We start from the raw sequence: 20,600 nt of genomic DNA on the forward strand, positions 1-20,600 counted from the left end.
CCTTATATTTTTGGTCCTCCAATATTCAAGAAAAGGGATAATTCACTATAACATTTTCTTACCACCCAATGCCCCAGCCTATACATTTTAAACTTTTTTAAACATTGGTTATATTGCCCAACTTCGTTATTGAAAGTATATTAACAAGACATTATTTTGGCAAATTAAATCTTAAACATGGCTTTTCAACAGGATTTAAAAGGTGACTATCCCTAGAGTTCCATGTTAAAATGTAGTTTTCAAAATCTTACAAGAGTAATGCTTAAAATATTGTACAGTTAACCTAATTAAAATAATTAGCTTCAAAATGACAAATTGATAAGCTAAGTAAAGCCTACACTAGGTAACATTTGCTTGGAAACTTGATTTGTCAGTTATGCATAATAAAAATTCCAGTCATCAAGAAAATTACAAAAATTTTTTTTATCATAACATGATTTCTTTCACCCACCAACTTTTTATCTTACAATAGATAAATACCGACGTTCTCATTTTTACACTAAACCACACAGGATTGATGCATTTGGTTAGACTACCATTCGCATTGTTAAATTCAATTTTCTCTTTATATAACTTGGTAAAATTTCATTTCCTCTAGATTCCAAAAGTACCTACAAAACCCATGCAATTTTACCATTTTTAATATACTATGGAATATCATACAAAGTAAGGCATTTCAGTGTCATGTATAACCAAGTTACTGTCAATCCAAAAATTTTTGCACATCAATAAAAAGATATCTAAGAACTTAGGAACAATATTCTTCTCACTACTGTATAAAAATAACCACAATGAATAAGTATTTGTGTAATATTTACTCCATTGTCTCATTTCCAGAAACTGTGACAAGCTGTAAAGGTATTTCAGTGTTGGTAAGGATATCTTGATTGCTGGTGGTGGAAGTATTAACAGTTCCTATCCCTGAAACAGAACCTTGTTGAATATTTGCAAGGATAAGTGTTGTTCCTCCTGCAGTAATCAAAGTATCATCTCGTGCAGCTTCCACAGATGCCAGCACTGTACTGCTAGAGTGAATACCTTTTTTATTCTGATGTGTTTTAATATGTTTGGCAAGGTGGTCACTTCTCATAAAACGTTTTGAACATTCTGGACAAACAAATTTCTTCTCGCCTGTCAAAATAAAAATTAAGTTATTTAGTTTTTAAAACTCAGTATTAACAGACTGATCTTTCCTGAGAAAGGAAGCCAACAATGACAGGAAAAGGGAGCAAAATCAATTAAAATTTTATTCATTTTATAATTTCCTCTTGTCCCATGCAAGATTTCTGTCATAGACTATTTCTCTTCAAAATAAATCTGTAATCTTCACTTCTTAATGAAAAGCAACCTTCAAACTTATTATAGACCAGTAATTACATAAAACTTAAGTATCTCAACGATGCTGATCTATCTGTTTTGAAAAGTTACTTTTTTGTAGTAGTTTTATTTATTAACATATTCTTCAATGCTTAAATCTGAATTAATGTAACTACACGAGAGTATTTTTAGTTTGAAGACATAACTTAAGGCTCAAAAAGAATGAGTAATTCCAAGAATAATGGAGATAATATGGTTTCAGCTTGAATAATCAAGAGTAAGCTCAGGGGCCTCCCTGGTGGCACAAGGGGTTATGTCTCAGCGCTATGAAGCTATCAGCAGCCACTGCAACATGAGTTCGCTCCCTGGCCAGGGAGCTAACACACATGGCGCAGCAGACCTCTCCTGTCTCACCCGCTGCCCCCCTCAGCAGTATATTTCAGTCAATCCGGCTGTTCTGCTCCCCACTCTGTCTCTGGAGAAACCTCTCACCCCCCTGTACCTCTAGCCTACACCCCAGCTCTTATATGCATAAATAAATCTTTAAAAATAAAGAGTAATTAAAAAAATTTAAAAAAAAAGAGTAAGCTCAATATAACATGATGTTAAAGTTAGTGAGGACTTGATGCTTAAATTTATTTCCCAGCATGAATAAAATACCTTTTAAAATACAAAGAGAGAGTAAGCTTCTATTATGTTGGAGACCTACAATGTCAGAGGAGTACTAGCAATAGAAGGCAAATGGAATCCAGAGAGAAATCCATCAATAAACAAACTTGTAATCTTCTTCAAAATGTCTTACCTATCTCTTGTTCCGCACCTCCACTCTATGTAGGTCCTCATGAGAACCCCCATGCCTGAACTATATTGCAGTGATATCCTAGTCTTTCACTCACCAGTCCAATAAATAAATGCCAGACAAATCTTCCTTAAATGCCAAATTTTATTACAGTACAAAACTTTACCATTGTACTAAGTAGTATGGAGATGCAAGAGTAGCATGCAAATAACTATATAGTTTAGGTTCTCCACAACCTAACTTTGAAAGACTTCAAGCCTACTTAACAGAAATTGTGTCACATAAAATCTTCCCCTCTTGTCAAATGGTGTCTTGCTTGTTCTATTCACATAATATTCTATTCATCTGGGATGGCACCTTCCAAAAATTCTCTTAGAATATCAGTTCTGACACAAGATCAGAGGAGATTAGGAAATACTACACAGATACTATATCCCCCCCCCAGAGATACAGTGTTCCTAACATTAATTAAATGTCTTATAAGTGCTGCCTTGAAGTTATTTGTAGTTTTAACTCAGTTTCCTACTTGTACATTATTTTCCCCTTTTACATTATTTCTTTTTATATCCTGCCTTTCAAATTCACTAAGTAAAATTCTATTGTAGGGCCATCTTAAAGTCTATACTATGTTCAACAATGCCTTACTATCCCAAGCGGTAATGATCTGTCTCAGCATACTCAACAGCAAACTGTAACATAAAATCTTTAGCTTATCTAATTTCTTATACTATTTGCTGCAGTTTCAAACAGGTTAATAAGCTCATCTGTATGCCAAGCAATAATGATCTATCTCAGCATACTCAATAGCAAACTGTAACATAAAACCTTTAGTTTATCTAATTTTTATACTATTTGCTGCAGTTTCAAACAGGTTAATAAGCCCATCTATCTACCTACCTGATGTGAAATAGAAATTAAAACGAGAGGATCGAATTTATGTGCTACTATGTACTTCACGGTTATTTTAAATATTTAAAGCCAATGTAGAAGGTATAAAGCAGAATCAGTTTATTCACTTAGTCTAACAGAGATCACGGAGTTGAATTCAGATGTAAGAAACTTCAAAATACATACTGTCCTCCATTTCACCATGCTTTTTCCTTTTAAACTTTCTAGAAATACATTGTTTCTTTTTTCAATTTTTCAGTGTATAGACTGATGAACAACTTGATTACTAAAATAGTAGCAGCAGAAAACTGTGTCTAAGTAAAATTAAGGTAGGCTTAGGTTTGGGTCATCCCCAAGTTCATTTCACATAACAACTATATAACTCTATGTAAAATCAATTAAATGAAAAAGTTTTGACATCAGCAACACCCTGATTATTACTCCATAAAATGTCTTTTGTTTACCTCAGATATTAAAAGAAAAGATGATTTTTAAAGTGTTTTAAAATTGATGTTACTAAAGATAAAAATTTGGTGCAACTGAACATATTTTAAGATTCAGTTCAGTAAGGTATACAAAAAAAAAGAAAAACCTTCAAGGTAGTATGCAGTCCTATAATTTTTTTTTTTTGGTTAAAAGTAAATATTAATAACCTGTATGTGTTCTTCTGTGCCTCTGTAATTCATCGCTTCGAGTAAATCTTTTACCACAGAACATCCAGTTACAAATAAAAGGGCGCTCCCCAGAATGCCAACGCAGATGAGCTCTCAGATGTGAGGTCTTCCCATAGACTTTACCACATCCTGGTATATGACAAATATGTTGCTTCTTTTTCCCAAGATTGGTACCTCTAAAAAACACAGAGAATAATACACTTACATGAAAATATTCAAATGAAATTATCACTTACATCATATATCCCTGTGTTGAATCTCAAGTAGAAGACATTCTCACCGTAAGGTCAATTAGAAGCCAAACCCATTTAAATGAAAATGTATACATCTCAAACATGTTTTATATTAATTTTACTCCAGAATAAATGTGATTGCTGCCCAAATGTAAATATGCTCACAAATCATATCATTTAAAGTAACAATTTCACACATAAAGTATAATAAAATATTGATCTATCAGAACCATTCACAAATTCTAAACATTGGTCCAACCTAATTAACTGTACGGGAAATTAACTGGTCTTTATTCAAAGTCATGTCAGCTAGTATAAAAAGTAAAATACACCAAGAGTTAATGCAGTTATTATCCGGTACAATTTAAAAAGTAGACAGGCACCTTAGCACACTTCAAATTAACATGACTTAAAGCGTATTTAATCATATATTTGTATAGCCATATTCTGAATATACACTGACTTGCAGAAAATCAAAGAAAAAAATCTAAACAGAGCTTTTGTCTTAGCTCCCTTAGCACTATATGAAATACAAGTCAAAAATCACCTTTATAGTTAAATTTTCCTCTTATTAACCATGCAAAGATATACAAAATCATACACATCAGGGATGTAACAAAATATAGTTTTCTCCACATCATGAAACTGAACATTTGTTACATATTAGTATTTGATACCAAGAATGGGTTTAGAAGATATGCTTTGATGGGTGAAGAGGTATTTTAGTCTAAGCAAGAAGAAAATCTTCCTTGATTTCAGAATAGATATTCAAATTGTTTTAAATACTACAGAGAATGTTATTTCAAAGCTTAAAAAAAATAGGCTAGTTATAGAATAAAAATAACTTGAGTTTATAAAAAACTTGTCAATTTGGACACAGTGATCGTCAAGATCATAATATAAAGGCTGCAATGTTTCTGAGATTTACATTGAAGACTCCCCAACTTCCCCTCCTCCCCCCAATCTCAGTCTAGGTATAGCCACCCTATAACCTTCCGTAAGCCTACAAATCCTCCTGTATACTGTACACCTATTGTTTTCAAATTTTAATGGAAAAATGCATATTTCCCCACATTTATATTTTAATGTACTCACACTCAGTAGCATGTGAAATTGCCATAGGACAAACAGTGCTAAACGGTGCAGTGCTGGCTGTTAGATGCCATAGGTGTTCTGAACAAGGAGACATCAATGGGGCTCCAGTAGTTAGAGAAGGCTTCATGGAGGAGGTGGGTAGGATTTAGATAGAAAGGAGGGAAGGCATTCCAGGCAGAGGAATAGCATAAGTAAAGACAAGGAGGAGTCATGCTGTTGTCTCAAGGGCAAGGATGTTATAACCTAACACAATTCTAGATTCTGCTCCAGTCCACCCCCAATTTCTACAAAAAAGCTAAGCTGAGTGAAACAGGTTTTTCTGGCTCACCTGCAGTGTCAAAGCCTCAACTAAAGCCAATATTGTTTCCATTTAATTTAGCTTTTTATATTATTTTAAATAGCCCAAAGAAAAAACTGTCTGTGGTTACTATTATACATACCAATTTTACATATTGTATTTACCACAGCAATTTCACAGAGAACCCAATTCAGTTCATCTATACTCATGACTTCTTTCCTCTTTTCTAAGCCTACACACAGGTGAATTAATGTGGTTTTATAAACTCAAAAGTGTTATTTTACCAACCTAGCAAAATCTAGCATGAGAGAAATAACAAAGCATAAAATCACAACAAATCTGGTTCTCAAAGAACCTAGAAAACAGGGAAAGATTTTAATTATTGTCATTTTGAAAATGGGACAGGGGCACAGAAATGGGCACAGGGGTGTGCACACAAGTGCATTGATTTTAAAGGTCAAGCCCAATAACCAAGTCCAATTTCCTTTTAAAAAGGAATTTTTAGTCAATAGATCTAGGTGGAGTAGATATGGATTTTATGGTATGTGATGTGAAGGAAAGAAAAGAAGTGACATGAGTTTCTCAACAAACTTCAGGTAATAAAAGAGTTAATTAACTCTGAATTATTCTTCTTGTGTTACATAATCAAACCACTAATAATCTATAACCTGGAAAAAATAACAACTTCTAAGTTTCTATTCTTGAGTGCCTAAATTTGTTCCCACCATTTAATAATGCCAGGATAAGAGTGACCCAGAATAAATAAAGCTAAGTTCTGGGTAGAAGGATTAAGAAAAACTAAATAAATCAGGTCTTTCTTTTGCTTGGTATGAGAAAAATGGAACACACACTGAAACGCTGACAGAGAAGAAAACAGATTTCACAAAATATGTTAATTTGTAAAATAAGGTCCAAGGCTTAATTTATACAAAACCTACATACAATTGATGCCTTTAGAATTTATTACATTAAAATTATTTGTATGTTGCATTAGAAAGTTTCTGAATGTTGCTTTTGTTTAATACTAAATGTCCCAACTATTTTTATCTTTAATTTTTAACCTTTGATTTTTTTAATCTTTAATTATATTTAACACCTTGCTCAAAAAAGGTAAACAAAATTTAGTTTTCTAAAGAGGCCACTTTGCCTATATTCCTTTTTTAAAATATATGGCTGAGGGGGAAATGGCCAATATTCTAACGTAAAGTACGTATTCTCACGTTTGCAAAACACTTCAAATATTTCAGATTTATATATATGCTATGCTCCTATTCATTAATGCAGCAATTGTCATGCTACAACCAGCTGTTCAAATGAATTCTCCAAGAAACAATGTTTTTCCCCCTTAGGAATTCAATTTGATTGCTTAGAACAAGTGATTCAATTAATATTTTTTTTAAAGATTTATTTATTTATTTATACAAGCACTGGGTACAGTCAGAAGCGCGGGAGGGTGAGAGAATTCACCAGAGCCAGAGCGGGGAGCAGAGCAGGCAGAAGGACCGACGTACACTGCTGAGGGGAGCAGTGGGCGGCAGGAGAGGTCTGCATGCCATGTGGGACCCTCCTCCGGAGGCCGCGGAGCAGCCTGGGATTGAACCGGTGCTGCAGAGGCTGCAGGCAGCTTCGCAACCCAGCGCTCAACCGCTGCGCCACCGGGGAGGCCCTCAATTAGTATTTTGTTTAAAATAAAGTTTGCAAACTTAAGTGATGGAACTCTTTCTCTACTTGTGTAACAATGCATATGCAAACTACTGACATACAAAGTTGAAAATGCAATGTAAAACTGGAAAACTAAAATATTCACAAAAGATAATGCATAAAATTTTAAAATAGCAAAATAACATGCCAAAAAATGCTCAATCTCACAAAGTAACAAAAAATATAGTAAGTAAAACAATATTGAGGCATTACTTTTTAACTGTCAGACTTTTAAAAGTTTTAAAAATGATAAAATTCATTGTTGGCAAGGATAAGGGGAAGCAGATGCTCATCATATACCACTGATGGGTGTATAAATAAAAGATACATTTCGACTGCTGAAAACTAATACTGATGAAATAATCAGACAAATATGCAAAGATCTGTAAGAATTATGACAACTCCCAACAAAAGATGTTATGTTCTTCTATAACCATAAAATACTATACAGTCACCAAAAAAAAAAAATTGATGCAGACTCTGTATACACTTGGAAATATGGTCACAAAATTTCTTCAAATAAGAGCATAAATGTAAAAGAATACGATTCTACTTTAAAATAAATTCTGGAAGGACATACAGAAAAACATTAGAATAGTTATCTTGAAGTGGGGCAAGATTTTGGTATTCTTTTAAATACTCTTTTCTATTTCTGAATTTTTATAAGCATATGTTAGTCTAATATATATGACTTTAAGTGATACTCATTTTAAAGAAAAGAATAAGTAAAACATAAGCTGGGTCTTGACCCTCAATTAGGTAAGACTTTCATGACCAATTTACCTTGAAAGCTCCTCTTAAAATGAGACTACGTTTCAGCAAAGTTATTACCTAACCAGAACACCACACTTATTTAAATTGACCGAAAGTATTTCAAAATTTCAATTAACTGAATAAATACAAATATCTAAGAATCAGACACAAAAACAAATCTACTTAGAAGGCAGTACAGTATAAATGGTGAAGGCCACAGAGGAAAAAAAAAGTTCAAATCCCAGTTGTGTATGCCCATTATAGTCATTCAACTTCTCAATGCCTCACTAATTAAAACTGTCTAAAACACAATAAACTTTCAATGTTATCAGCAGTTATTAGTCATTACTATTATTGCAAATGGGCTCGTCAATGTGTAAAACAAAGGTATATAAAAATGTTTTATTAAAGTTCATTACATTAATAGCTATTTTGTCTATTTAAAGTGCATTTTTTGAGAGAGGTGTGTTACAGGTTTTTCACTATGACTGGGAATTCAGTTAGTATGCCTTTAGAGTTCTATTAGTTTTTGCTTTTTATGTTTCAAAGTTGTGTGGTAAAGGAACCATGACTATTAATATTCCTAGTGAAAATTATTAGTACCTGTTATACAGATTTTTTTTAAGGCAAACTGATTTTTGTTTGTTTTGGGTATGAAAATTTATTCCATGTATTTTGTTCTCTTTTTCTGCCACATTCATACAAACATACACACAAAATGATCATGTAATGACAATTTCCCACAATAAAGTGACACTTATGTGCAGTATTTAATAAAATTAGGCGATATTAGCACTCTGAAAAAAAAATTATGTTTCATGTATGCATACCTCCCACCACCTTCTTTACAGTTGGGACAGGTGCAAGCTACCCTCCGAAGTCTTTTTCCTTCTTGATGTTGTTGGTCCCCTTCTTCATCTACCACCTGTACTCTTAAATGTGTTAGATCATTGGTATTCAATGTAGAATCACCACTGAGCTGCCACTCTTCAGGATCAGGTTCTTCTTCCTTGATCCTAATATCTAAGGGAAAAAACAAATATAGATGAGAAGCAGCCCACTAGCTCAAAAAAAATAGCAAGAGATCTAACCTTCCAAGGCAAAGTGAAAATTATATAAAAGTTAAAAATCATCTGTTTTTAATAATCATTGCTCTTTGCTGTGGCTTACTCTTTCAAAACAATCTATTTCATTCTAAATATTAGAGTTTAGGCCAAAATGGGCATTAAGGCAGCATGAGAGCTTGTTTATTATTAAAAAAAGAATCATTTTGTTTTTGAGCAGTCTGAGTCACAAACTGAAAGTAGACTGAAACTTCAATTACAGTTGTTTAATTCCTACTGTCAGTTCAGAATGGAACAAATTCTAACGGCCGTAAGCTTTCTCTTTTTCACAAATTGCATGCATTTTGCCTATCCAGAGTAGGTACTATGTGAATGCAAAAGAAGATGCCATTCACTTAAAACTGTTGCTCAAACTTAAGCTTTAAATTTAATCATTAATAAATATCTACAAATACTACATCACTGAGAAATGTGGTTAAAGGAGGAAAGACTGTTTCTATTTTCAAGGAGTTTTACTATAAACCAGGCTGGGAAACAAAGTGAGCATGCAATAGTGAAGAAGAGTGGACACTGACAGTCATGCCATTTTTCTCAGCAATCAGACATCTTTATTTATATATTGATAGTGATACAGCATCATTTCCTATGTTGTTTTTTTTTTTTTAAAGAAACAACACATGATTTAGGACAAATAATATAACCGTCTTTTAACAAAACATAGATCCCCATAAAACAATCAAAAAAGTAGTTTTGAAAAGCAAATGCATTGAATTTGTATTAATGAAAAAAGTGTGTAAGCAAAAATCCTGTTTTAAATTTTAAAATAGTTTATCTAATAACCAAAATCAAGAACAGAGGGGGTGGGTGGAGAGAATGACAACAGGGGACAGTGGCTTAGGTCCCAGGGTAGATGTGTTCTCGATGGAGACAGGAAATACTAAGCAAGCAAGTACAGGTGGAAGCAAAGACAGGTAATGTGTTCAAGGTTGAAGGTCATGGAGACAAACAGAGTGCTGGCCCTACAGGTCTGGAGCTCAAAGAGTTTTGGTGCTAGATACATAAAAGATACTGATAATATTAACACAATAATACTGTCCAACCAAATAATCACTCAAGGACTATGAGTAGAATGAGAAGGGAAAGTAGTCAATGAGGAATATAAACATTAAGGAACAGGCAGAGGAAGAGGAACCTGCAAAGAAAAGGAACAGCCAGGAAAATGTGCTACATTAAAGGAGGAAGAAAACATGTTTTTCAAGCAAGATAGGAAGAGGTACTATCAAATACTGCAGATAAGACAGAAAATAAAGTGGGCAAGAAGTGAGAAAGTATTTAATAACAAGGACAAATAATTTTTTCAGGAAGTCTGCTGAGGCTGAAAATGCAGGAGTAACATCCCTAAGAAGTCAGGAAGGGATGACAGGTATAGCTACTGAAGTAGTCACCTCTTCCTCCTTTACATGAAAGAAAAAGATACAGAAACAGTCATTCCTCCAATAAATAATTGGCTTCTATGTGCCATATACTGTGTAGCCACCAGATGCAGAAAAAATTTGATGGCTAGAAATTAAGAGGATACTGGTTTCTATTTTCTCATTTTATAGATAAAATAAGAATTAAGTACATATAAGTCTTCCATATATATATGAGTACCTCTTTTTTTATAATCAGGTGTAATCACTGCATCATTATAACAAAACATTTAATTTCCTACACAAAAATTTTACAAGTTAAATGAAAGACAAAGCATGTGAATATCACATATCCAGAGCTAGATAAATTTTAAGTCCAAAAAAGTGAATTATGTTATCAGACGTTTTTAAATTTTCTTCTATTATTTATGAAAAGATAATAGGGGAAAGGGGGGGCAAAAATTAATGTAAAAATGGATAAAGGAGTCTAGAGAGACAGAATAAAAAATTGTAAATAAAGGGGGGGGGGAACCACAAGAGAAAGGGCAAGGATGAAATGCAACCAGATTGAAGTACTAAGGACATTCCTGCTCCTACTGCTAATACTTTAAAAATATTTATTTATTTTTTTTTTTTTATAAATTTTATTGTTATATTCCCCATACAATTGCAGCCCCCCATTCTGACCCCAATCCCTCCCCTCCCGCCCCCGCCCCCCTAAAAGTGTCTCTGGTTCATAGTTTTTTGTTGATTTTGATTTTCACTTTCTTATAGTTATTCATTTTCCTGGTCCATTATTTAAGTTTTCTAGATTCCTGCTATGAGTGAGACCATCCGGTATTTTTCTTTTTCTTTTTGGCTTATTTCGCTGAGCATGATAAAAGGAAAAAAAAAAAAAAATATCCTCTATCACTGAAAAAAAAAAAAAAAAAAACTAATGGAGGAGTAAATAAATTAGTGTCTTTAAAGTCCAGTTGAGAAGGACAAATTTTTTTTTACTGCTATCTATCTAAGTTCTTAGCTGAAACTGTTGCAGCAAGAGAGATTACCAACAGAAAAGAATGCAAATTTATTTAATATAGGTTACCTTGATATAGGAAATGACATAAGGATGTGGAATCTATTTTGAGTCAAACAGACTCCATCTTGTCTCTAACTGCCATGATGAGACTTTTATATAAAAGTAAGCAGCCTGATTCAACTCTTCTCAGGGGATTCTAAAAGACCATTCACTCACTGATTTCTCCTTATTTATGACTAGGAAAGAAACTTAACATCCTGCAATCAACTATCAATGATTACAAAAGAAACAGGAAACTCACCCCTGCTGATTATTATAAAAAGACCCCACAATGCAACATTCTGTTTGAAGACCCCTGTCAACCAATACAAAACTTTCAAACATATGACTGAAAATTAGAACAATCTCCTGCTTAATCCTTTATCTCCCCTATGTCCTTATCAACCTGGGAACCCCACCCCCTTTGTTGTGAATCTAGATCATTATCCCTAATCTTGAATAAATGTTTTCTTAATTATAAAAAAAAAATATTTATTTATTTATTTATTTATTTATTTATTTATTTATTTATGCAAGAACTGGGGTGTAAACCAGAGGTGCAGGGGGGTGAGAGGATTCACCAGAGAGAGTGGGGAACAGAACAGGCAAAATACACCACTGAGGGGAGCAAACGTGCTACAGTGGCTGGCGATAGCTTGATAGTGTTGTCTTTAACCACTGTGCCATGAGGGAGGCCCCTGCTAATACTTCTACTGGACCCTACAAAACATGTTTTGACTAAAGTGTCACGCATGGAAAAATCTACTCACAGCTTACTGAATCTGAAAACAACATAGGTACATTGAACTTAACATGTCCAAAATGAATATATCTTATTACCCACCAAACTAACTCCTTTATACCTCTGAGTTATTAATTAGTTGCATTATAAGCCACCTAATTGCTCAAACTATCAACTTCATGTGAGTCCTGCCAGTCCATTCCCAGCTTCTCATCTCTTGCTTTCACCAATTTATCATGTACACAGCTTCCAAAATTTTCTTCCTAGGGAAAAAAATCACTAATGGCATCACTTTCCTGACTCAGTACTTGCACTAATTCTCTATTTTCCACAGTATGAAGTGCAACTGCATTAACTTAGTATTCATGAACATTCTCAATCTGGTCCCAACATGCTCTTCAACGTCAGTATTAAAACAATTAAATTATCATTTTTCATGATAAAAATGAGTTGCCACTTGCCCAAACTGTTTTCTAGTTCTTTCCTTTTTCACCTAACCTCTACTCATCCTTCAAGACTAATTCAATCCCCATCTCCTTTACACATGCTTATGGTAGAATTAATTATATTTATTGGCTCATATATCCGTTTAGATAATGAATACTTCATTCAAAAGTGCAGAGAAAATTGGCATGACTAAATGAGCAAGACTTTTCTAAGGAAGAACTTCTAACAGGTAATAATCTACCTAAAAAGACTTTGGCCTTTACTTTTCTATGTTCCTTTGCTGTGCAAATAATACACAAAGAGGTTTTTGTTTTTTTAAGAATCAGTTCACATGAACAGGATCACAAATGGCTCACTAAAAACAATAAACTATTTTCCCAGTAAGTGTTACACTCAAATTTTAATCACTTCACATCATACACAATCTTGGATATTTTAAAATATCCAAGTAATAAAACTAATATGACTATTAATAAAATAGTAATAAAATTAATCTGATGAATTCTCAGTAATTCGTTTCTGTCAACTGCATAGCAACTTAATACAGGCACCTTTAATAATAACTCGTAAGGGCCCTCCCCTGGTGGCGCAGTGGTTGAGCACTGGGTTGCGAGGCTGCCTGCAGCGTCTGCAGCGCCAGTTCGATCCCCGGCCACAAAAGAAAAAAAAAAACAAAAAACCTCTTATGTACTAGGCAGTCAAGTTTACATCCTCCTCAATATCTTAGTAGATGATAAAGCACTTTAACTGTGGTATTAAGAGTCCTACATATTGATTTTTCTTGGAAATATACTGGTTATAAGCTCAAAAGAAAAAGCAGTATGAAAGGTACTCATTATTATCAGACAACAGGAAAATTAAAATGAAGATCACAATATGCAGGAAAAATCCTACATATCTACCAAGATGACTAACATGAAAGTAGACTATGCCAATTGTTGGCAAACCAATGGAGCAACAGAAATTCTATCAAACTATTGGGGGGAGGGGAAGTGTACATTTCCGTGACAACTTTGAATAATCTTCTGAGTATAACTTCTAAAACTAAACTCTATACACCCTACAAACCAATTTTACTCCAACAAAAATACATACATATGACACCAAAAGTACAAAAATTTACCCCACAATGTGAACTCCTATATCCACTAGCACTGGAAAAGAAAATAAATCATGATATTCATTCATACAATGAATGCTTAAACAATGAAAATTAACAATTTGCATGAAAAAAATGAACGTTACAATTTTAAACAAAAAGAGATACTCTGTATAAATGGGTGTGTGTGTATTTCTCCAATTACATAAAGCTCAAAACAAGCAAAACTACTCTATGACGACTGCCTTTATAAAGACTGGATACTGGAGTTAGGTTGCTGGTATTATTCTGTTTCTTGTCCTTTCACTGTATGTTCATTTTGTAAAACTTCAAGTTATACACATACAATTTGTGCACTTTTCTGAATGTACATTATACTTTAATAGAAAGATTATTCTAAATAATTTAAGTAATCTTTACAAAATTACTTAGAAATTCTATCAAAGACAGTCGATCAACTTCTTCTGTTGTGGCTCCTAGTTTGCATATAATCAACTACCCTTCCCCATACCATCAAAATTAAAACAAAAACTTTAAGATTAGCGTGCTCCAAAGATTAAGTACATAATTTGAAGAATTATATAGTGTTGATAGTGTGCCAGTTAATTACTGTTTCAAGGATAAGTTAAAATAGTTAACTCTTAACAAGAGTTCAGTTTATGTCTTTATCAGATTTACTTTTTGTTCGAACAAGTAAATGCATAGACCACTTTAGGTGGTGATTAAGTGTTATGCTGGTAAAGTAGGATTGTGAGGGAAAGAGGAAATGAAAGGGAGTACTTGCTATCTAAAATACAGTGTGCTCCGAGAAAGCTTGGCTCATACTGTAACATTTGACCCTGAAGGAGGTAAGGAAAAGTATCTGACCCTGACTACAAGGTAAGGGAAAGTACCCCAGGCAAAAAGAAATATAAGCTGGACATATGCTTGGTGTGTTCAGGGGGAAAAGCAAGAAGGACTAGAACGGAATGAATGTGAAGAGTGGTAAATGATATAAGATCACAGAGGTAAAAGAGTGTGTGTGTGTGTGTGTGTGTGCCTATGTGTGTGTGTAGATCTTGCATTTCCTCATAGGCCATTAGTGGGATATTACATATAATTCAGAGTGACGGTAGTTACCGAAGTATTAAGAGGGGTAATATAATTTAAATTACATTTCATTAGATTCAGGATCACTGTGGATGCTACACTAAAGAGACTATTGGCAGATACAGGCAGAAGGAAATTAATTAAATTAGGATACTATTAATTACCAAAGCAAAAGATGACAGTGGTTTAAAACTAGGATGCTGATTAAGTAGCAGTAAGGATTGGTCAGAATCAGGAAGTTATTTCGTAGGTAGTGTCAAAGACATTACATAACAGGGAGCTATATGAAGTAAGAAAACAAGAAAGGCATTAAAGACGATTCCAAAAACTTTTGTCCTGAGCAACTAGAAAGACAGAGTTGATTGACATTAACTAGGAGTAGACAGGCGGTACAAGTGATTCTAAGGGGGGATGCCGATCACAGACTATAATAGAAAATATCTACATCATGATGATCAATCAGGCAGTTGATGAGTCTTGAGTTCAGGTAGAAGTATGGCAGATATAAATTTAGGCATCACCAGTTTATATAATTTGTAATGAGTTGCCTGTAATGGAGTACAGACAGATAAGAGTAAACCCTGGGGTACTTTCAAGTTAACAAGAAGGGATTAAAAGAATCAGTCAGTGAGCTAAGAGGAAACTGGTGTTCAGAAGCCAGTTGACAAAATCATTTCAAGCTGAGGACTGAGAAACAACTTTCAAACATAACAATTCGGAAATCACTGGTGGTCTTAACAAGAGTTGTTTCAATAGAGAAGTGAGAACACAAGCCTGCCTAGCATAGTTTCAAGAGAATGGAAGAGATGAACTGGAAACAAATACATATAACTCCTTCCAAGAGTTCTGCTGGAAAAGTAAGCATTATAAAAATGGTACTGAAGTTCCTAAGCTAGTCCACAAAAGTAGATTTAACACATACCTGAAATTGATGTAACACATACCTGAAATTATATTTAGCAGCAATACCTATTAATATACACTAGCAATAATAAAAAGAGAACATGCTTTTGAATTTAAAGTTAAACTTGACTTTTGGTACTTAATGAAAAGCAAGTATAAAGGCAAAAAATATAAGCAAGGGAAATAGAAATTCTCAAAGATTTGTATAGAAATTTATGAACTGTACAAACTAACAGCACTCGATTTTTGTTATGTCTCCTTTTTAACATCAAACTGTTTAAAATTCCTTTTTCATCTGGCTGTTCAAATTCCTATGATTATGGTTGTTTTCAAGGTCTACTCCAATAAAACAAGCTTGTGAAAGGGATACATAATGAAAAAGCAATGTTCCTTCATATTGGGGCAAGAATTTAAAGAGAGGAAAACAGAGTTTAAATCTCTAGTGTCTCTCTCTCCTCTCTCCCCCTCCCACCCCCACAATGTGCACACCATATAATTACAAAAATAAGACTAATTTTCATAGTCAAACTAAGAGCACAAATACAGAAAAATATAGCTTAACATGTTCCACTTTACATAGAAATACCAAAAAAGGAGAAAGAATGTGATGGAAGCAATTTCCTGGGGTAGAAGAGTAGTGACAGTAAGGATTTAGATGGAACCAACTTTCCACCCCCATCACTAAATGGCGTAGTTGACATCAATGAATTTGGCTACTTTTGCAAGGTAGGAAAAGGATGAAGCCAGTGATCTCCAAATCTTCCTGAATGCTTGACACTATTAGCATTCAACATGTACTTCATAAATGTGCTTATTAAGTACATACATGTAATACTATTTTTAATTAACTATAATATTATAAAATGAAAGAAGAAAAAAACAATTTTGTGCTGTTAACTGTAATCGCACAAAATTAGGTATGTCACAAAATATTCAAGACAAGGTTCAGCATTAATAATAGCAGATGAAAAGTAACTATGCCATTTTCCCGTTCAGTGATGACTTTCCCCCCCTATTCAATCCAAGGTTTCTCTACATGATTAAAGCTACTTGTCCACTTTGAAGGTTAATTAGTTAAAACCAGAAAATACAAAACCATTTAATCAAAACATAAACAACAGGCAGCAGCATGCTATAAACATGCAAAAAAGGAGTAAGCATGACATATGCAATACCAAAGCACTAACATGAAATTCAAGAAGGGACCAATGGCAATCTGCATAATCAACTAAGCACTAATAACTTAGAGCATACCTACATATTATCAGAAGAAAACGCTACTAGATATTTCCTGCTAAAACTCATTCTAATTATTTATCAATAACACTAATAGTGGGGCCTCCCCAGTGGCGCAGCAGTTGAGCACTGGGTTGCAAAGCTGCCCGCAGCCTCTGCAGCGCCGGTTCCATCCCCGGCTGCTCCCCCGCCACCCACCAGAGGAGGGTCCCACATGGCTCACAGACCTCTCCTGCCGCCCGCTGCTCCCCTCAGCAGTGTACTTCAGTCCTTCTGCCTGCTCTGCTCCCCACTCTGGCTCTGGTGAATTCTCTCACCCTCCCGTGCTTTTGACTATACCCAGTGCTTGTAAAAATAAATAAAATAAATAAATAAATTTAAAAAAAATAATAACACTAATAGAATGTTTAAGATAAATTCTTAACTGGTTTTTCAAGTCTGCAGCATGCACATTTAATTTAAATAACTAGAACTAGATAAATATGAATTACAGCACTGTTGACAAAATGAGACATTATCCTTTATCAATAGCATATCATTAGGATTTTGTTGTTCTTATCAAAGGCTTTCATATTCTCTGCCTTCAATTTTTTGTGCTGAAATTAGTTCATTTGATACTAAAAGTTTATTTTATTTACAGTTTTCCTTTAATCAGTTTCACCTGCCATAAAAATCAGCTAAAAGAGAATTAAAAGATAATCTTGCAAGTTGTCATATTATTTTAATTAGATTTTCATAGTCATCATTTTCAAGTTTTCTATGGACATTTCCAAGCTAACAAAGGTTCTTTTTTCTATTTTTTCTTCCAACAGGATAGTTCAAATTATAGACAAGGATTTCCAAAAATTTGATTTTGCTAGTATAATCAAAAGGAGTTAACACTTTAGGTGAATGTTTAAAACCAAATTTTAATTCCCTTACCAAATACGTTAGGTGAGTATGTGCTTATGTGTATGTGTTTATTTCTCTACTTTAAAATTAATCTCTCCCCCCACAGATCACTGCTCTTCTGTAACTGTTCCCCTCCCTTCATTTAAAATTAATGTTTAATTTCACCTCTATGCATTTGTTTCAAAAGCCTTCTTTTTTTTTTGTATCAGTTTTCCAAATTATCTTCATGGCTTTGCTGCCCATTTAGGGTCTTTATAATTATACTTATTAATTAATTATCCTATTAAATCTAGATGAAACAAACAAAAAAGGTTTTTATAAAATACACACATACAGATACAAATGTAACTGGAAATGACTTAATTCTTTATATGCTTTATAGAAGATCTGTTTTACAGTCACACCACTAATAAATGCAAGAAAAGACAAGATGAATACACTGTGAACAGTGAAATAGTAACTTCATTTTATTTAGTCTAAAATCCTACGTAAGTCCTTCTATGAGAAGATATGATGATAGCTAACACACAAAATTTACTACTTGCTGGTCACCACTGTAAGCACTTAACACACTAACTTATTTCATTCTCCTAAATACCCCAAGGTTAAAAGTACTTTCCCCTACTTCCTAGATGAGAACATGAAGAGGACAAGAGTTTGCTTTAAGTCACAGTTCAAAATGGATGAGATCAGATCATAAGACAAAGAATTATGAAAAAACATATTATAGGTACTGTTAAAAATCATGTCCCTACCAGGACCAGTTCCTAGGAATAGAAGATTTAAGTTAGCCTGGGCCCCCTGCCAAATGTATGTTATTTTAATTGTAGTTTGAGCAAATCAAACTGTGACTTTAAAAATCTGGGGTGAACAAAGTGTTGTGTGTGTATATATGTGTATATATACACATATACATATGGGTGTTTATGTGTATATATACATACACACATACATGCAATGGAATATCATTCAGTCTTAAAAAAGAAGGAAATCCTGTCACATGATTATCGAACATGAATGAATCAAGAGGATACATGCTAAGTGAAATAAGTCAGTTTCAAAAGGAAAATGCTGTATAATCCCAATAGGAAGTATCTAAAGTAACAAAATTATAGAAACAAACCACCAAAAAGAAGGAAAGGGATGAGTAGTATTTCAATTTTGCAAGGTATAAAGTACTAGAGATTTAGGAATATTAATAATGTGAATATTAATACTATTGAACAGTACACTGTAAACAGTTAAGATTTACTGTTGTGTGATTTTTGCCACAAGAAAAAGAAAATCTGGGCAAATCTGTTTTGACTCCCACTCCACAAAAAAATTTTTATTTTAAGTACCTCACAAAGAAATCTTCAATGTCACAGGTAAGAAGTTCAGAGTAACATTAAAGATACACATCAATATACATTATTATCACAGACATTAGTCTGTAAACCTAAAGGCTTTCCCTTTAAGAACTATTTTTTTCTCTACTGCTTTAATGTATTATAAAAGTGTTATGGGTTGTTTTTTTTTTTTGGGGGGGGTGGCATAGAGGATCTGCAGTATATAGGCCAGAGGTGTGGGGAGGTGAGAGGATTCACCAGAGACAGAGTGGGGACTAGAACAGGCAGAATGACTGAAATACATTGTTCAGGGCAGCAGTGGACAAGACAGGAGAGGTCTGCCACTCCACATGTGGTTCAGCTCCCTGGCCAGGGATCAAACTAAGGCCACAGTGGTGATAGCGCTGAGACTTAACCCCTAGGCCACCAGGAAGACCTATAAAAGTGTTTTTTAAAAGTTGTTCCTCCCAGCACTCTTTCAGATTAAAAGAGTATCAAAAACAATGACAGCTCCCAATATTGCTATTTAAAAAACAGCACAGAAGTGTTAACAAGCAGTTATCACAACTCTCACTATTCAAATCCTAATAGCAGCCAACATTCATCCTACATTAAAATCAATTTTTAGAGACAAAGATGATACGAAGTTACATATTATTAATGTTCGGTATTTAGCTAGGAGATACAATATTGCTCCTGATTCAAAACAAATGACTACAATATAAACTGAATCCTACCATAGTTTGTTTATCACCTAATATTCTAAAACATCCTGTCACTAGAGTAAGCAAACACCTTCTTTGTCTAAACATTTGAAGACAAAATACACGGGTTAAGTCTCCTTTAGTCTAATAAAATCAAAAGGGGACATAAATAAAAAAAGAGCAGTAAGTTATACAACTCTTTAATCTCACCTCTCACAACTGTTTGCACAATCTACCCAATAGAGAAACACAACTTCTTCCAGAGAGATATTTATGTTACTCACCAGATATGCAAACAACAACAAAAAAAACCCTCTACAGTAATTCTGTTACTAATTTATTCTAATATGTTGCAAAAAAACTTCCAAATTGAATAGTTTGCCAGCATCACTCAAACACTCTTAAAAAATAGTCATGAGAGAACATATTTTAGTTATGCTTTTGAGGTACTATACATTATTATAATTTGTTGAAATACAATGACAATGATATACACAGAAGTTCATTTTCTCAAACTCAAGTAGCATGGGGTTCTTTTCATTATGTTTTAGTTATAAAACTTTTTTTAAATTAAACCTTGGAAAAGAGTAATGTTTGTGTATTACTTTAAAAATACATTGAAAATTTCTAAAACTCAAAAATCCTTAGAGACTGAATTGTTCAGGATGGTAGTTTTCCGGAAAACTACAGGTAATATTTTGAACAGAACTCCCTCTAGAATGAATTACACATTTACCATCTTTCTTTAGCAGGAAGTTCAGAATTTTGTATAATCTATCTGTTTAATGACTCCAATCTATTATTAAAAATAATTTACGATTAGATGTCTCAGAACAATACACTACAAACACTCAGGATTATATTAAT

The 20,600-nt window shown here is 33.7% G+C and overlaps 1 protein-coding gene across 1 annotated transcript in view; it reads right to left on the reverse strand.

Moving 5' to 3' along the window:
• Positions 1–814: 814 nt before the first annotated feature.
• SP3 (Sp3 transcription factor) overlaps positions 815–20,600 on the reverse strand; it is a gene marked incomplete at both ends in the record, with an annotated part of 47,594 nt that continues 27,808 nt past the window's right edge. The window contains 3 exons of the mRNA XM_084258608.1: positions 815–1,131; positions 3,658–3,854; positions 8,589–8,781. Of these exons, the coding sequence (XP_084114734.1) occupies positions 815–1,131; positions 3,658–3,854; positions 8,589–8,781 (707 nt within the window). The remainder of the gene's footprint in view (positions 1,132–3,657; positions 3,855–8,588; positions 8,782–20,600) is intronic.

The sequence above is a fragment of the Talpa europaea genome (assembly GCF_964194135.1).
Source record: "Talpa europaea genome assembly, chromosome: 1".
In the NCBI taxonomy this organism is placed as follows: Eukaryota; Metazoa; Chordata; class Mammalia; order Eulipotyphla; family Talpidae; genus Talpa; species Talpa europaea.